Raw genomic sequence first — 17270 nt, 5'->3', positions numbered from 1 at the left:
GCCCTGAATATTCATATTTTATCTCCTTCCCCCTGCCTTTTCAGCCCCTATTTTGTCACGGGCCAAGCCTTTTACAAAATACGCGTATCAGTTAGCAATGTTCCCAGTTCCACCACCTGGATCCAGAAGTATGCTGCTGAAACAGTCTCCAAACTCTAATCCAAGAGTCATTATGTCAATTCCTTCTTCTCCGAGATTATTCTGTTGCCTCTTATGCCAGTTCTTTTGGCAGTTGCACCTGTGATTTAAGCATTTGAAAAGAGGAGAAAAATTAATGCTAGATATTCAAGTGTTTTACAGCAAAAATGACAAAATGTACATGCCTCAAAGGGTGTAAAGCGGATTAGAAATTCTGGCCAGAGAGACCCCTCAAATCATGATAAAACAACAATAATAGCCACAGCCACCATGAAGTGGGCATTTACTGATGCCGGGACAGATCCAAGGGTTCTGAGCACACGGTAAAGCTTATCACATACACAAGAGGGTGGGTGCTGGACTCTGCCTGGTTAAAATCCTAGAACTAGCACTTACTAGTTGCATGGTATTGGGCATTAATTTTCTCAGCTATAAAATGACAGTAACAGTATCTTGTTCACAAGGCTAATATAAGGGTTAAGTAATACAAGTTAGTAATCAACATTAACACTTCTTTTTAAAACACTGCCTCATTTCATCTTACGACCACCTTGTAAAGAGGGAACAGGCTCAGAGAGATTAAGCAATTTGCTTCAGGTCACAGGGCTAGGAAGTGGCAGAGCTGGATTTGAACCTAGATCTGCCTGATTTCAATGCCTTCCTGAGTATTGAAATACTCACCAAACACATACCACCATAAGAATATAAAATGTATTTTCTTTTAAGAACTGGTCTTTCCTCTTTAAAGCACATTCCTAATGTGATACTCACCAAATATTACAGCCGTATTTGGAGAACGCCCAAGGGCAAAAAAAATTGCAAAAGAGTAGCATAAGTCTGACTGCAAATCAACTTTGAGCTTTGTTTCACAGGAACAACATAAAGATAAGATAAGTTCTTAATGGGTTTCAAGTGCTGTTATATTTTAGGAGGATGACTCATCCATCATGGATGTGCCTTTCAGAGAACACTGACAGAGTCCAAAGGACACTCAGAGTTTGTATAATAATGACTTTAAAATGTCTCTCCTTCTATGGCCCGTGTCCACCTGCCAACGTGAGGAACCATTTTGGCCATCTACTATGGACCCTCTTAGACAGTTCTCTGCCCACAACCTTTGCGTAAAAAGGTTTCCCAACATCCTGCCCATTGGAGAGAACTTTGGATGTGTTGCTGCTACCTGCACAGCCTTCAAACCAAAGGGTCCTCCATGTGCTCTGACTCTCTCCCTCCCTAGTGTCAGACTTTCAGGAGAGGAGGGGTGTGACTACAGATCGGTAACCGGTCACCCAAGGAGAACACCAACAGTGAACACCACCAATAAACAAAATATATAATGCCAGTTATTTACAATAACTGCAGAGCTGTAACAAATAGTCAAAACTGTGTTCTCTGTATTACTGAATGGAAAAAATATTTTATAGTATGTTATTCCTGATATATGTTTATATGCATAGAAGGGTTCCAAATTAATAAAAATACTTCGAAAAGTGAAACGTGGCAATGCCCCAACATAGTAAACCCAGAGACATATTAACTAATTTAAAATATGCCCAAACTGGCAGTTCAGATCACTGGAGAAAAGAATGGGTCACTAAATGATCAGTGGTTAGCTACTTGGCAAAGAAATAAAATAGCAGACTTCTTGCTTCCTACTTACTTCTAACATCTAACCCTTTAATTCATCTATAATATGGAATATTTTTTAAAAACCAAAAGTTCTAAAAGCAGCAAGAAAGATAGGCAAATATTTTAATAAGTTTCAAAAAAGCCATTTCTAAGCAGAACACAAAAGACAGAAACCATAAAGGAAAAGATAGCTAGATCTGATGTTACAAAGATATAAAACTTACAACAAACAAGAATCAACTCGCATTATTGTTAGGGGGGCCCTGTTCCCCCTTCACCTGTTGGTTAAAATTAGCTTTTTAAAAAAGTGCATGTGTATAGCGTTACACAGTGCACGCACACACATACATACACCCACAGAGACTGGGAGCAATTGGGCAGGATGGGAAGACCCATTTCAGCAGGGGTTGTTTAGTTCAGCACACTCGACTGCAGTTCCTGCTCTGGACCAACACCTCGATGGGTGTCCAGGACATAGATGAGGAAGACCTACCTTGAGGAACACAGAATCCACTAGGAGACCTACACTGTGCCTGTAAGAGCTGTCAACCTAAGGAACCCTGTGGAAGATGCTGAAAGAGAGGTACAAGTGAGGGGCAGTAGAAAGAGACAGGAAGGGTATTCACCACTGATGTTTGGTTTCCTTTCTTTTGTTGTAAGAAGCCATACTTGAGCCGAGCCTGTTGGATCTATTTTGAAAGACAGAGATAGAAAATAAGTAACTTGAGCAAAGTGTTGTGGAGAGAGAGGAAAAGAAGGTCCTTCAGGGGAAAAATTCAGGAGGTATGGTTTGCCATAGATGTCACTGAACTGTGGTTGTCCAAGTGTGGTCTCCAAATGAGCAGCATCAGCATTGCCAAGGAACTTGTCAGAAATGCAAATTCTCAGGCCCCATCCAAGACCTACTGAATAAGAAACTCTAGAGATGGGCTCGGTAATCTGTATTCAGCCTTCCAGGTGCTTCTGATGCATGCTAAAATTTAGGAATCACTATCACAGACTTTAGAAAAGTTGTACATCAAAAACTCTTTTTCCACTAGGTATTAGGGAAGGGAAGTTCCTGGTCTGTATAATTCTAGTCCACTTATGCTCTTTTGAGATGAGTTTGAAATGTTACATTGCTTTCTCCTGTGGAGACTCCCTCTATCAAGAGTATAACATTTCTAAAGCTCTGATCTAGATTTGGCCTTGGTTCTTGGAGATTCTGATAGGTTTGGGTTCCTGGGTTTGGGGTTTTTTTTTTTTTAAGGAAAAAAAGGGACAGAAAAAAGGAAGGAACTGAAGGGAACTCTGAGGCTTTAGACTTGAATGTGTGAGAGAATGGAGACAGCATGGAAAATTGGGAACCAGAAACAACAACTAGATCTAGAAAGGAAAAGCTTGGTTTGGGGACAGACTGAATGAAGGTACTAAGAAAACCCTGAGTGATCTAAAGGGAAAGGGAAATTCGGGGATTGTCCTAGATTATGTGATAATTGAAACAAAGGGAAAAGCTAAGATGTGAAAAAGGAGAAAACTGCAAAAGGACAGAATCTAGAGACCCTACTTCAAAAGAAATAGGATATTTTATAAATGAGGCAAAGAAAAACTGGCCAGAGATGAAGACTCAGGAGTCTATGTTCTTACATTTTTGTAATCATAACAACTGCTAATGTGTCACGGAGTCTTTTGGCTAATTAAGGCTGCTCGGGAAGTTATTATACTGAAATCTTTCTGAAGGAGAAATTTAATCATGTCTTTAGGCACCGAGGTGAAACCAGTCCAGACACACATAGGTGAGCCCAAAGTAAAATTAACTGAATGTTAAAATAGTTACCTTGCTTGAATGGCACCAAAAGTTGCATATAATATAAACGCAGTTGACCTCAGTAAATTAAGTAGTTGCTGCAGATGAGATTTTTATCTCAATGAAAAGTACAGATACTCATCTGGGATGGTAGGCAGTGAGCAGACCACCAAATTTTTAAAGAGGAAAGGAAATCATACACTTACCAGGGAGGAATAAGCCTGTACAAGCCTAATGTCTTTGTTTTGGGCTGGCATCACCTTGACTCAGAGTTATCAACTCAGAGGGAAATAAATAAGCGATTAATAAATTCAGTTAGACAAGACAAAGACTTTTAAAACATAGCTAAAAACAATAAGAACAATGTGACAAACCAAAAAATTCTACAGCAGTCAAATAAGTAATGTAAATGAATGAAAAAGGCCAGGGATTAGGCAATAGGGCATGGTGGAGACTGAGGAAAAACTGGAGAGTCCATTACCTATCTCAAGGGAGAAGTCAATACAGATCCAGCTTATTAGTGCCATGCACATGCAGGCCCCTTGTGGCTGGATCTGATGTTTCAAATGCTGCCAGATATCTGCATATTATCATGTGATATTTTATAACTCATACAACAATACCCAAGCCAAACAAAACAGGCCTGCAAATCGGGCTTACAGTCCACTATTTTCAATACCTGGCCCCCAGAATACACCTCTCTTAAACTGAATTAAATGGGCAGCTTTTTGGAAGAGGTAGCATTTGAGCCAAGCAAGTATATAGACTTCCCTTCATTCTCTGCTAGAAACTTCGTTTCAGGGATCCCAAGCCAGAAGCATGAGATGGGGAGAGAATAAACACTAAAAGGAAAAAATACAAATTTTAAATATAAACTACCTCATGAGCTATGCTCTAGAAAATAGAAAAATAATATCTCCAAGTCCATGAGAGAAAAAAAATAATCATTTTTCCTTTAAAAATAAATAATTTCTAAGTATATTTATGGATATTCAATGTTTTAGTTAGGAGCATCAGTAAAAACAATTATAAGATTTCCAAATTGGGTTTTAACTTCATATGTGAAAATCCAGGGATTTAGAGAGCATCTCTATCCTCCAACACAAGTTGGGGGAAAAAACCCCATAACCTTTAGTTTCATCTCCTTCAAGTGAGGGGGGATGTGTCTCATTTGACCAGCCAAAAATAGCCCTTTCTGCTGGGATCTTGTGATATCACCACTGATGGCGTTTACAGCATTTTACTGAGTCTAAGATGCATATTTTTCCATGTTTCCATAGCCCTGACATCAGAAAGCATCTTACAGTCGACGGTGTTTTACAACAGTTGGCTGCAGGTGGGAGCACAAACACAGTATAGCTTTTCATACCATTAGCACTTCCACTGAGCTCTGTGCCCCGTTGGAATTGCACACGTGCAAATGTATTGCCATTTAAACTATCCTTTAAAGAATGACAAAGCAAATATGACAAAATGTGTTGGGCTTGTAAGAATTCTTTCTACTGTTTTGAACTTCCACACGTCTCAAATGATTTCAAATTAAAAGATAAAAAATGTCTTTTAAGAGAGATTACACTATGAGTCGGCATTAAAGCAGACATTTATTATGTATGCAGCAAGGCACAAAAACACAGCAGTAGGGAGCGAATTGATGTCAGTCAAGTGAATTTTTGTCAGTTGGACAATGCATTTTCACATTTTTCTTGCAGAGCATTTTAAAGGACCACGTTGATGAAATTGCATGACATTTTGTATCTGAGATACATATCAAGAGATGTCTATTGCAAGCCAAGCCAGGCAACTGAAAGCAGGAGAAGATGCCAGTCCCTTGCATAGATAAAAGACATTGCAAAGCAAAGGTTGATATGCAAGACCACCATTCACAAACCGTGTCAGAGTTCACTTGGCTGCATATTTTTCTTCCTTAGCGGACGTTAAAAACAAACAAAACACAACTCAAAACTGACAGCACTTGGGACTTCCCTGGTGGCACAGTGGTTAAGAATCTGCTTGCCAGTGCAGGGGACACGGGTTCGAGCTCTGGTCCAAGAAGATCCCACATGCCAGGGAGCAACTAAGCCCGTGCGCCACAACTACTGAGCCTGCACTCTAGAGCCCATGAGCCACAACTACTGAAGCCCGCGCGCCTAGAGCCCTTGCTGTGCAACAAGAGAAGCCACTGCAGTTGAGAAGCCTGCGCACCGCAACAAAGAGTAGCCCCCGCTCGCTGCAACTAGAGAAAGCCTGAGCGCAGCAATGAAGACCCAACGCAGCCAGAGATAAATAAATAAATAATTTTAAAAAACCCTGATAGCACTTTAGAATTTATTGAAAATGAAAAATGTACTACTTAGTAGGGTGTGGCATTTTGGTAATTATTATCATGAATTTACCTTAATGCCTTTTGCTCTAGAATCTAGACTCCAAGCTGAAGTGTTCTCACTTGACTAAAAGGCAGAGTGTCTTGACTGTAAAAATGATAAAACCAACACTGTAAGCTCCATGAAATTAAGACTATACCTGTCCTATTCCCTGCTGGTGGCGCCTGACACATGGCAGCACTACACCAATATTTATTGCAATAATGGGTAAGCAGATGGATAAAATGGAGCCAACTCCAGGGAAAGCCGATTTGCTCAGCAGAACATTCCCTCAGAAGGCAGGGAGTGGGGTCAGATGATCATTTAAACTTCATTCTCTTGTCTACTCTGAATCCACGTGCCACCTTTAATGCAGATTTTAAAAAGATTTCTCTTGGGCTTCCCTGGTGGCACAGTGGTTGAGAGTCCGCCTGCCGATGCAGGGGACATGGGTTCGTGCCCCGGTCCGGGAGGATCCCATATGCCGCGGAGCGGCTGGGCCCGTGAGCCATGGCCGCTGAGCCTGCGCGTCCGGCGCCTGTGCTCCGCAACGGGAGAGGCCACAACAGTGAGAGGCCCGCGTACCGCTAAAAAAAAAAAGATTTCTCCTAATGTCATTTTCTGACTGTCTAGCCACCAAGGCATCTTGGATTTGCCTTGACAACTGATTAAAGAGTGACAGCACTAGCCTCTCTCAAAACAACACCCTGAACCACCCCCTACAGAGGTCTGGCTGCCTGGAGAAGAGCAGGTACAACAAGTGTTGATGTTGTGCCCAAGGGCAGGCAAAGGTCTCTTGCCTGATCTCATGTGACCTCTAGTGCTCTCACCCTGACCCCTGCCCCAAGAAGAATCAGAGTCCCTCTAAATCACAGTTGAAAGTCATCTTTGATTCAGAAGAATAAAATGCTGAAATGTTGTCAACTGTGCATTACTAGGAGATGGGAATAAGGAACATACATGTGTATATATGAATAAGAACCAATTATATTGGGTTGTTGTTGTTTTTTTGTGGCCACGCCATGCGGCTTGCAGCATCTTAGTTCCCCTACCAGGGATTGAATCTGGGCCCTCGGCAGTGAAAGTGCTGAGTCCTAACCACTGGACCGCCAGGGAATTCCCTTTATTGTTTGAGAATATAAAGCTCTTTAAAAGCAGAAAAAGAACAAGCTTACATGGAAATCTGTTCAAAACATCTTGACAAAAACTGACTCTCTATGATGAGATAATATATTGACTATTTTGTCAATGTAATATCTTGGCTAAATTACATACTAGATTTTAAAACAATAGTTAATTATCAACCACCTGTGGCCTTTGGACACGCACCTTTCAGCCTCCATAAATGCCCCCATAGTAATGACTATAAAAAACTTTATTTCTATAACTTAAGCTGCAAGGAATAGAACATTTTCACCTATCAGCATCAGTAATAGTGAATCATAGTAAATATGAAAACTGAAATAATAGTAAAATATTTTAAAGCTCCATTTATTCATGGAGATATCAATCTTAAGTTTATTATTTTCCACCCACCTAAAACATAAAGAGTATAATTGCAATTGCAGATAGTCTCCATTCATCTACTAAAAAAGAACTGTTTTTTCAAGCACTATGGAAACACTCATCTACAAACACTGGCCTAATTAGGCCTCACTCTTATTTTTTCCTGCAGCAGGTCCCTGGGGATCTCTGCTTGTGTCAGCTCTGTGTGGCTGGAGTGAATAAAAGCTTGACCCTGGACTCAGAACTGGATTTCAAAGTCAACTCTACCACTTCTGAGCTGTTTCTCCTAGACGTGTTTTTTAACATCTCTAATCCTCAGTTTCCTTTTTATAAAACAGGGAGAATAATAATACCTGACTTACAGGGTTGTTAAAGTGACTGTAAGAGTTAATTCACATAATGAATCTGGCCCATAGTAAGTGCCCAATAGATGTTAGCTATTAGTATCATCGTTACAGAAGTTATATAGATGTGTGTCTTTGAGGATAACCAATCATTTAGATCTACCGGTCATGCTGACGGATTTCCCTCAGTTAGGGACAATCTCCTGGTGTCAAAATGAGCAGGGAAGAGAGTTGGGAGACATTTATTGTGGTGTGTGTTCACCATTTCTCCCTCCTCCTACTTACAGGTTTAAGATAGGCGATGTTACTGTGACGAATGTCGTTCAAGAGCTGATCTCTGGGGGTGATTTCCACCAGCGGGGGTGGCCTATTTCTCGGCACCGGTTTGAGTGTTTTGATCACGTCTTTGAGGTTGGTTTTCTCGGCTGATTCTCTGGCCTCCGGCATCCGAGATTTGCGCTGGATCCTCTTTAGCTTTACCATGCGGAAGGTGTCAGGGTCCGTCCTGTACTTCGGGGTGTGCGATGGCTTTTTCATCATTTCATTTTGTCGACTGAAGGGGACTGCGTGGGAGCTGGGAGGTCGAGGAGGAGGAGGAAGAGGAAGAGGAGGCTGGAGGAACTCCTGCGTCCCAGAATCGGGCACTGGTCCTCCCAGCGTCTCCCACATCCCAGGTGGCAGCCCCAACCCGTTCTCCAACATGGCTATTAACTTTCTCTGCTCTTTGAGTTGCTGCTGTTTCTGTTCTTCTTGTCTTTTCTGCCTTTGTCTATCCTGATTCCTGGTGAGCAGATTGGTTACCACCATTCTGGGACCTGGAAGCTCAAAATGGTAGCCCATCTTCAGGAGAGTGTTGTTTGCCTTCAGAAGCCTGGCTATTTCCATTTCAGCATGGTGGCCCAACATATGCCTCTGATTGTGAAACCGAAGTTCGGTTAGTGTCTCATTAAACTGGAGACACCTCATGATGGCCACGATTCCCTTGCCTGTGATGAAATTGGACTCGATGTTAAGAGTGGTAATGCTCCTGTTTTCACGCAACATGTTGGCCAGGGCGAATGCTAGGTTCTCATCCGCACCCACGTTCGCTAAACTGAAGGTTTTGATGTGTTTGTTTTTCTTCATCGCATTGACAAAGTCCAGCAACATTTCTTTGGGGATGTTTTCAATGTTGTTCAGGTTGAGTTCCTTCATGTCAGGGTCATTTTGTCTCACTTGCCTTAAGCTCCCATCTAGGTCCGTTTCGTTTCCGGAAGGCCTTGCACTTACCTTCAAAAAACTGGTATCTAGAGCTAGCTTCTTGGGATCTAATTTTGATATTTTTTTCTCACTTTTTTCTTGGGCCTCTGGTCTGTCTTTCTGTTCTTCAGTTACTTTATCAGTTACCTGTTGGCTGTTGTTCTCACCATTTCTGATTTGCTCCTTTACCTCACCTTCCTCTTCTCTTTTTGTTTTTTCATCACTCTCTTCACTGCCTTCTTTTCCCTCATCTTCTTCATCTTCTGAATCATCTTCTTCATCTTCTGCATCATCTTCTTCATCTTCCACATCATCTTCATTATCGTCATTATTTGTTTCTTGGACATTGTCACTGCCCTGTGATTCTGTTTTATGTGCAGTGATTTCATTATTAAGCTTTTCTTTTAAATACTGGGACACATTTTTATTACTTTTGTCTATTTCTTCATGCTGTTCTTGAGTTTTTCCCTAAAAGAGAAGTTTATGAGGGTTAGAATACATGTTATGAGGGTTTATTCACATAGAAATATGAAGAGCAGAAGTATCTAATGGAGATAATAAGATTTATTACTAAGTGAAAAAAGGAAGCAAATAAGCTGTAGGTATAATATTCCATTTGTTTACATATTTATGTGTATACATATATACACACTATATAAAAGTTTATAAATGTATAGAAAAAACAGACTTGTAATGTTTACCAAGTAAGTACTTATCTCTGAGGAAGAGAGGTAACTATTAAGATAACTGAGAAAAGGAAGGATTGAGGGGATTTTCACTTTTTACATTATATAATTCTAGACTAAGTTTTTTTAAAAACCAAGTACACATATTAGTTTTTCAAGCAAATACAACAAAAATAAAGATAAATTTTTATAGGCACACACATGCATGAACACAGTTTTTGGCTGTGTTTTTCTCATCCCCTATATTAAAATTAAGCCTAGTTAATTTTGTTTTCAGACCCTCTATTGTTTTTAAAGATGGGGTTCAGTTCCAGAAGCAGTTAAAAATTATTTGTTTTGAAAACCTTATGGATTTATCCATTCATTGAAATCTTTATTTTGTATATAGCTGAATAGGCATCTTTGTATTCAATAGCTCTGTGTTACACAATAATTTCCTTATTGCCCTAACCAAAATTTACATAATATGTTTGCCAATCTAATGTAATGTGTACAACTAGTTTCCCTGAAAATAAGATACTGTGGGGAAAATGAGAGCAGTTTGATATTTGGAACATAATAAAACCCTTAAACTTTGATTTTTGTTTGCTCAGCTCTGGGAAAACTACCCTGGATACTCCAGGGACAGGCTTTATAGTCCAGTTCCTTTGGAAGGAAAGTGTCTAGGAGGCAAAGCCAGCTACAAAAGGGGACAGGATTAGTAGAGATTTAGAAACAACTGCTTAGTCTGGGAAGGAAAATGACAGTCATATCAATAATGTTTATTAAATGTTTGCACATCAATTAGCACATTTTCCCATAAAGTATGTGTACCTCATAGGTGTCATTTTGAAAGCTGATGTAGCAGTTTGACACAGAGGCTCATCTGAGCAAGAACTTGATCTCGGGAGGATGAAATGGGTAAAGGGGATCAACTGTATGGTGATGGATGGAAACTAAATTTTTGGTGGTGAGCATACTGTAGGGTATATAGAAGTAGAAATATAATGTTGTACACATGAAACTTACATCGTGTTATAAACCAATGTTATCTCAATAAAAAATAAACCTGTAATTAAAAAAAAATAAGAACTTGATTTTACTGCTTATAACATTATAGGTTGGAATTGACAAATGACACCTTAACTCTGAAGCCTTCACCTTTGCATTTCTCATTTGTCTCAGCAGGGGGAGCCAACTATCAAGCTGTTTAAATTATACCAAAGGAAGAAAAAGTGTTAAAAGTACCCAATTTGTTTTTTCCTCTGAAATTGGTGTTCATATAGAACTGGCTTTTACTCTAGTTGTAAAACGTCTGCAAATTGTACCTTACACTCTAACCTGATCAAGCCAGCAACTCATTTTCTTGAGTGCAGTACATGTTTAAATTCCCCTGGCCATGAAATCAGTTTATAACTTTCCTAAAATTATAGCCAGCATGATGGTAATGTGACAAGATATATCAATATTAGCAGGCATAACTATAAGAGACTTTACCTGTGGGGATCTCTGTCTTATTTTTGCCAAGTCATTTTTAAGTGAAACATTTAAAACAATGTGCTGATATACAAGTCCACAGAGTGGACCACAATTTTACTTTTCATATAAGGAACATATTTAAAGAAAGAACTATCTTTAAAACAGCTTAACAGCATCAACTTCTATATTCACCACTGATATCCAATGCACTGTGGTAATACTGGATTTTTTTGATTATTTGACTTGGCTTAATTGCAGAGCATGAGGCTGGACTTCAGGGGGACTGTGACACCCTTGAGATTGTATGTGAAACATTGTATATGTATGCATGTGATGGAAGGAGAGAACGGAGAGCCTTATTCAGCTTCTTAAAGGGTTCTGTGAGCCAAAAAAAGCATAAAGGACAAATGCTTCTGGGTTATGAGTTAATTCACTAAGTATCATGCCTACAGAATATAGGCTTTCCTGCACAAGAAACCCCGTGGCAATTTTTTTAAAGAGATATTTACAAGAAATTACCACTTTTTCCTCCCAATTATACCATGTAAGTGTTAAAGAAAGTTCCCATCTGGCGTAGGATGAAATATTCTGATTTATCTATAAACGTCGACAAAACATGGAGTCTTGAGAAATGACAGTTACAACAGGGACACGTGCCAGCCCAGCCCAGGCAGCCATTTCTCTGTTGTATACAAATCCCCGGTTACCTTGGATGACACAAAGGTAACAGGAACACGTTCGTCTTCCAGCATGCGTCTGGATGCCTTTTGCCAATACATATAATCAACGAGAGATTTATGGTCGAAGTTCCCTGTTGGTGGCTTGTCAGTCTGATCCTTCTGAATCATTCCCACGGGAAGCCTGGGGTCAGGGGCCATCACCTCCATTTCCAACTGCAGTTCCTTAAGCTCTTCTGGGGACAAGTTGGCCAAGATTTCATCTTCATCAATCTCCCCATCAAAGAGTTCTTCTTGATCTGAATTCCTGCTGTGTTCCGACATGATTCTTTTCTATACTTTTCTATACTTTATTAGAAAAGGAGAAATAATCAAAGAAGATTTTAAAAAAGAAAAAACTCTCAAGAAGTTCCCCCAGTTACCAAGCGTCCCAGGTCAATACCACCTTGAGAGATTTTTTTTTCCCCCAAGAACCCCAGTGGTGTTTGCTGAGCCTCTAGGAGTGACTGCCGCTAAGCTCGAGCCGTAACTATATTAAGCAGGGCTTGGCTGGAGAGGGTCAATTTATGGAATTACTATGCTCCTCTCTTTTCGGCAACTTGAGTCAGCTGTGCAAATCCATCTGACATTTCAGTACAGCTGCTTAGGTTTGCCAGTGAGTAACAGGTCTCCAGAATCCCTGTAGGAGTAAAATTAGTTCTCTTCCTATGTGCTCTCACACTGTCCTACACTAAGTCATGCAGCCCATACACACATATCCCAGTACTGCAAGGGGAGGCCACTTCTTTTTATCTAAATGATGAAAGCGACTTACAATATTTCAGGAGGAAAATCCAAACAGCGACCTGAGTTCTACTGAAGTGAAAAATTCATTTGCAGGTGGAAATCAAGCTCTCAGGGCTTGATTCTTCACTACCATGAGACTCTGGAAGGAAATAAACCTGCACACAGCCGAGCAGAGGTCTGGCTATGTTACCCGCTGCGTAAACTGAACCTTTGCAAGATGTCCTTATTTGCATCTAGATCCTGTGATCTAACAGATGGGGACAACGAGCCCTTGAATTTCCACTATGAGTGAGGAGTTTAATGTTTTAAATAATTTGTTTTTCTTATTAAGTATCCATTAAGCCAGGATAAAAATTTAAAGGGATCTGAATTGAAATGTTAAAAAAAAAACCCAAACCATTAAAGTACTGGAAGAAATCATGAAAAGATTTTTTCATAACTTCAGAGGACGATATGGCAATATTTATCCAAATGACAAATGTACATTTTTCTTTGACCAGCCATTCCACTTTTAGGAATGTATCCTACAGATATACTTCCACATGGGTGAAATAATAGGTGCTCAAGATTATTCAATGTAGCAAACTACAAAACAGTGTATTGTATGCTGTTCTTTGTGTGATAAAGGGTAAAAAGAATATATGTATATATACAGATTTTATCAACAGATCCTTGGAAAGATACACAAGAAACCAATAACAATGGATGCTACTGGAGAAAGAAATGGGTTGTCTGGGAGACAGGACTAGGAAAAAAGACTTTGTTACTGTATACCCTTTTATAATTGCCAGATTTTGAAACTTATGAACATAATGCTTATTCAGAAATATACATTTATTGTACAAAACTTAGGATAACACAGGGAAGCATAAAGAAATTTAAAATTTCCCCTTATTGCACCATTAAGAGCTACCGTCAACATTTTGGTTCATCACTCCAGTCAGTCCCTTCTTCCAGTCATATGAGCTCAATAATCTTTTGTCATCTGTTTTTTGACTTACAAAGTCATGCTTTTTTTCTAGGTTATAGTATATTCTACTACTACATAATTTTTTTAAATTTATTTATTTATTTATTTATTTTTGGCTGCGTTGGGTCTTCATTGCTGCACGCAGGCTTTTTCTAGTTGCGGCAAGCGGGGGCTACTCTTTGTTGCGGTGCATGGGCTTCTCATTTCGGTGGCTTCTCTTGCTGCGGAGCACGGGCTCTAGGCACGCGAGCTTCAGTAGTTGTGGCACACGGGCTCAGTAGTTGTGGCTTGCTGGCTCTAGAGCACAAGCTCAGCAGTTGTGGAACACGGCTTAGTTGCTCCACAGCATGTGGGATCTTCCCAGACCGGGGATTGAACCTGTGTCCCCTGTATTGGCAGGCAGGTTCTTATCCACTGCACCACCAGGGAAGCCCTACTACTACATAATTTTTAATAACTCCCTGTTAAGATTCTTTATATGGAAGTACCATAATTTATGTAACCAATCTCCAATTATTGGATATTTGGACTGCTTTCAATGCTCACAAGCACTTCTTCAATAAATATCCCCTGTAGTTAAATATTAATACACATGCAAAGTTATTTCTTTAGGATAAATTGAATATATTCCAAGAAGTGAAATTGCTGGGTCAAAGAATATGAGGAAATTAAGGGCTTTTTACATGTATGGCTAAGTGATCCTCTCAATATTATTATTACCCATCCCCAATACATATATATTAAATTATTTGCAAATTATATACATATGTTACTATTCCAATATTATACATAATTTATATTTATACAGAAATATAAAATACACATTGTCAACTTATTCTTCAGTATATGTCAACTTATTCTTCAATATATATTTATAACATTTATAAATATAAATGAATTTAAATTTATATATACATCTATATAACAAAACATATGCAAAAAAATTAAATGTGAGAAGTTTTAACTGGACGTGCTACTATTTTCTTCCTACTCCAGTGGTTTTTTTGAACACCCCAAGATTGAGAGGCTTTTCATATATATGGCTAAACTATTCACCAGAAAGATATTACCAATTTACTTGAATGATCATTTTAAAATAAAGAACACAGATGCATAGTGACAGCTTACTATTGACCTCTCCCCTGTGAGGATTCCTTTCATCCTGGTCCTGTAACAGGGAAATAAAAGCTTGGCCTCAGCAGGCAGCGAGGTAGACCACTTTACACAACTGATTTGCAGACCATCATTTCAGAGACTGAGCTTGCAAAACAGTGGTCTAAAGAGACTGTACCAAAAAGAGTTTTGTGTACACGGAGGTTTGGAAATGTTATATTCTGCAGTTGTCTTCTAGAGATTTGTAAAACACATGAACTTTTAGAGACTCTGAGAAATTGTATGTGAAAGAAATCAATTTATTTAGCTCAATATTTCCCAAACTTATTTAGTTAATTCATGGGGTTTTTTTCTTTTAAAAATCACTAATACCCTGTGTAATTACTTTCCAAAATTCATACTTTGGGAAATACTGATATAAATATAAAAGCAGAAGATCTGGAATTAGTCTGCCGGATTCAAACCCCAGTTCCACTCCTTAGTAACTATGTGATACTGTGCAACTTAACCCAAATTCCTCATCATATAAAAGAGATCTGACAGTAATATTTATCATATTCAATTAATGAGGGAACTAAATGAGGATACAGATAGATACTGAACTAGATATAGATATGGAAATTAAGTAGGATGGTGCATGGCACAGAGTAAAACCCTCAATAGATGTTATATATTACTAGTCTCATATTTCATGGGTGACCACAGAAACATTTAAAGAAAAACAAAGGCAACTGTAAAATGTAATACATTTAATAAACCACTTCCATGACAGAAACCATTATATTAACAGCAATAAACAAAAGAGCTTTAAAAAATCTTGCTGTTCTTACAGAGAGCAACTCAGAGACTTTTAGATGGAAATGTGTATAAATAGAAAACCCACCATTTGCATGTAAATCTGAAGCTATCCTCAGAAAATGATCGGAATTGTTGCTTCTAAACTTTCAGATTCAAATTCTATTCTGGTGACCAAATGTTTTTGATGATCACACACATTTAGAAATTTCTGTAAGGGGTGCTGCTTCAGCTAACTTCCATCTTGCTGAATGAGTTGGGAAAGTGGGTACATCTCTCCCAGCTGCTTCCACTACGCGTTTCATGCATATGCTGACAGGGCGGGTTTTGCTGGTGTAATTAGCCTCATTTGACACACAGATGATTTAGTTGCACTTTCTCTTAATGATGTTCCCCGGCCACCCCAGCAGCTTCTCACATCAGAATCCAGCTATGATGTCAAGAGAAAGTAACAAGCTGTAGGATAATCGATTTACTTTTTTACAGCCAGATAGGGCATCACAGATCAGAATCTCTGGCAGAGGTTTATTAAGTGCATGGATGCCCTGGGACCCCCACCTCCCAGAAGCTACTAAATCAGAATTCTCAAGTTTGGATCCAGGAATCTGTATTTTTGGAAAGCTCTCTAGGTGATTCTGATTTATAAATGAGTATGAGAATCACAGCACTATTGCAAGCCACTCATTTTACAGATCAGGCTCAGAGACCTTAGGAAACTTTGCATTTGATGAGGTTCACAACATGCTACCCCAAATATGGCACCTTGACATACTGAATATTTTAAGCTGAAGGAATTTGAGAAAGAGCATGTGCAGGAAGGACTCTTTGATCTTCCTCTTCACCCCTGAAGCAGGTCATAAGACCCTCCTGTGATAGGAACATCCTTACCTCTGAAAACAGAGGGACCAAGATGAATCCAAACAAACAGGCCTTGCTCAGCTTCCCCTAGTTTACTGTCTTTGCTCATACCCTTCTGTCCTGTCACATTTCCCCATGACTTTCCACTCTTCTTCAAACCTAGTATAAAAACGCTTGAGCAGAAGCAAGAAGAACTACAATCCTGCAGCCTGTGGAACAAAAACCACATTCACAGAAAGATAGACAAGATGAAAAGGCAGAGGGCTATGTACCAGATGAAGGAACAATATAAAACCCCAGAAAAACACCTAAATGAAGTGGAGATAGGCAACCTTCCAGAAAAAGAATTCAGAATAACGATAGTGAAGATGATCCAGGACCTCAGAAAAAGAATGGAGGCAAAGATCGAGAAGATGCAAGAAATGTTTAACAAACACCTAGAAGAATTAAAGAACAAACAAACAGAGATGAACAATACAATAACTGAAATGAAAACTACACTAGAAGGAATCAATAGCAGAATAACTGAGGCAGAAGAACGGATAAGTGACCTGGAAGACTGAATGCTGGTATTCACTGCTGCAGAACAGAATAAAGAAAAAAGAATGAAAAGAAATGAAGACAGCCTAAGAGATCTCTGGGACAACATTAAACGCAACAACATTCGCATTATAGGGGTCCCAGAAGGATAAGAGAGAGAGAAAGGACGCAAGAAAATATTTGAAGAGATTATAGTTGAAAACTTCCCTAACATGGGAAAGGAAATAGCCACCCAAGTCCAGGAAGTTCAGAGGGTCCCATACAGGATAAACCCAAGGAGAAACATGCCGAGACACACAGTAATCAAATTAACAAAAATGAAAGACAAAGAAAAATTATTAAAAGCAGCAAGGGAAAAATGACAAATAACATACAAGGGAACTCC

The 17270-nt window shown here is 39.2% G+C and overlaps 1 protein-coding gene across 1 annotated transcript; it reads right to left on the bottom strand.

Moving 5' to 3' along the window:
• Positions 1 to 211: 211 nt before the first annotated feature.
• LMOD3 (leiomodin 3) lies at positions 212 to 12147 on the bottom strand (the record flags this gene model as incomplete). Its single annotated transcript, XM_082638720.1, has 3 exons — positions 212 to 238; positions 8049 to 9470; positions 11854 to 12147. The coding sequence occupies 3 exons, from the start codon at positions 12145 to 12147 to the stop codon at positions 212 to 214; spliced, it is 1743 nt and encodes a 580-aa protein (XP_082494846.1).
• Between the last annotated feature and the right edge of the window lie 5123 nt (positions 12148 to 17270).

The sequence above is a fragment of the Mesoplodon mirus genome (genome assembly GCF_964341445.2).
Source record: "Mesoplodon mirus genome assembly, chromosome: 12".
Lineage (NCBI taxonomy): Eukaryota > Metazoa > Chordata > Mammalia > Artiodactyla > Ziphiidae > Mesoplodon > Mesoplodon mirus.
This window is presented reverse-complemented; position numbering and strand designations above follow the sequence as displayed.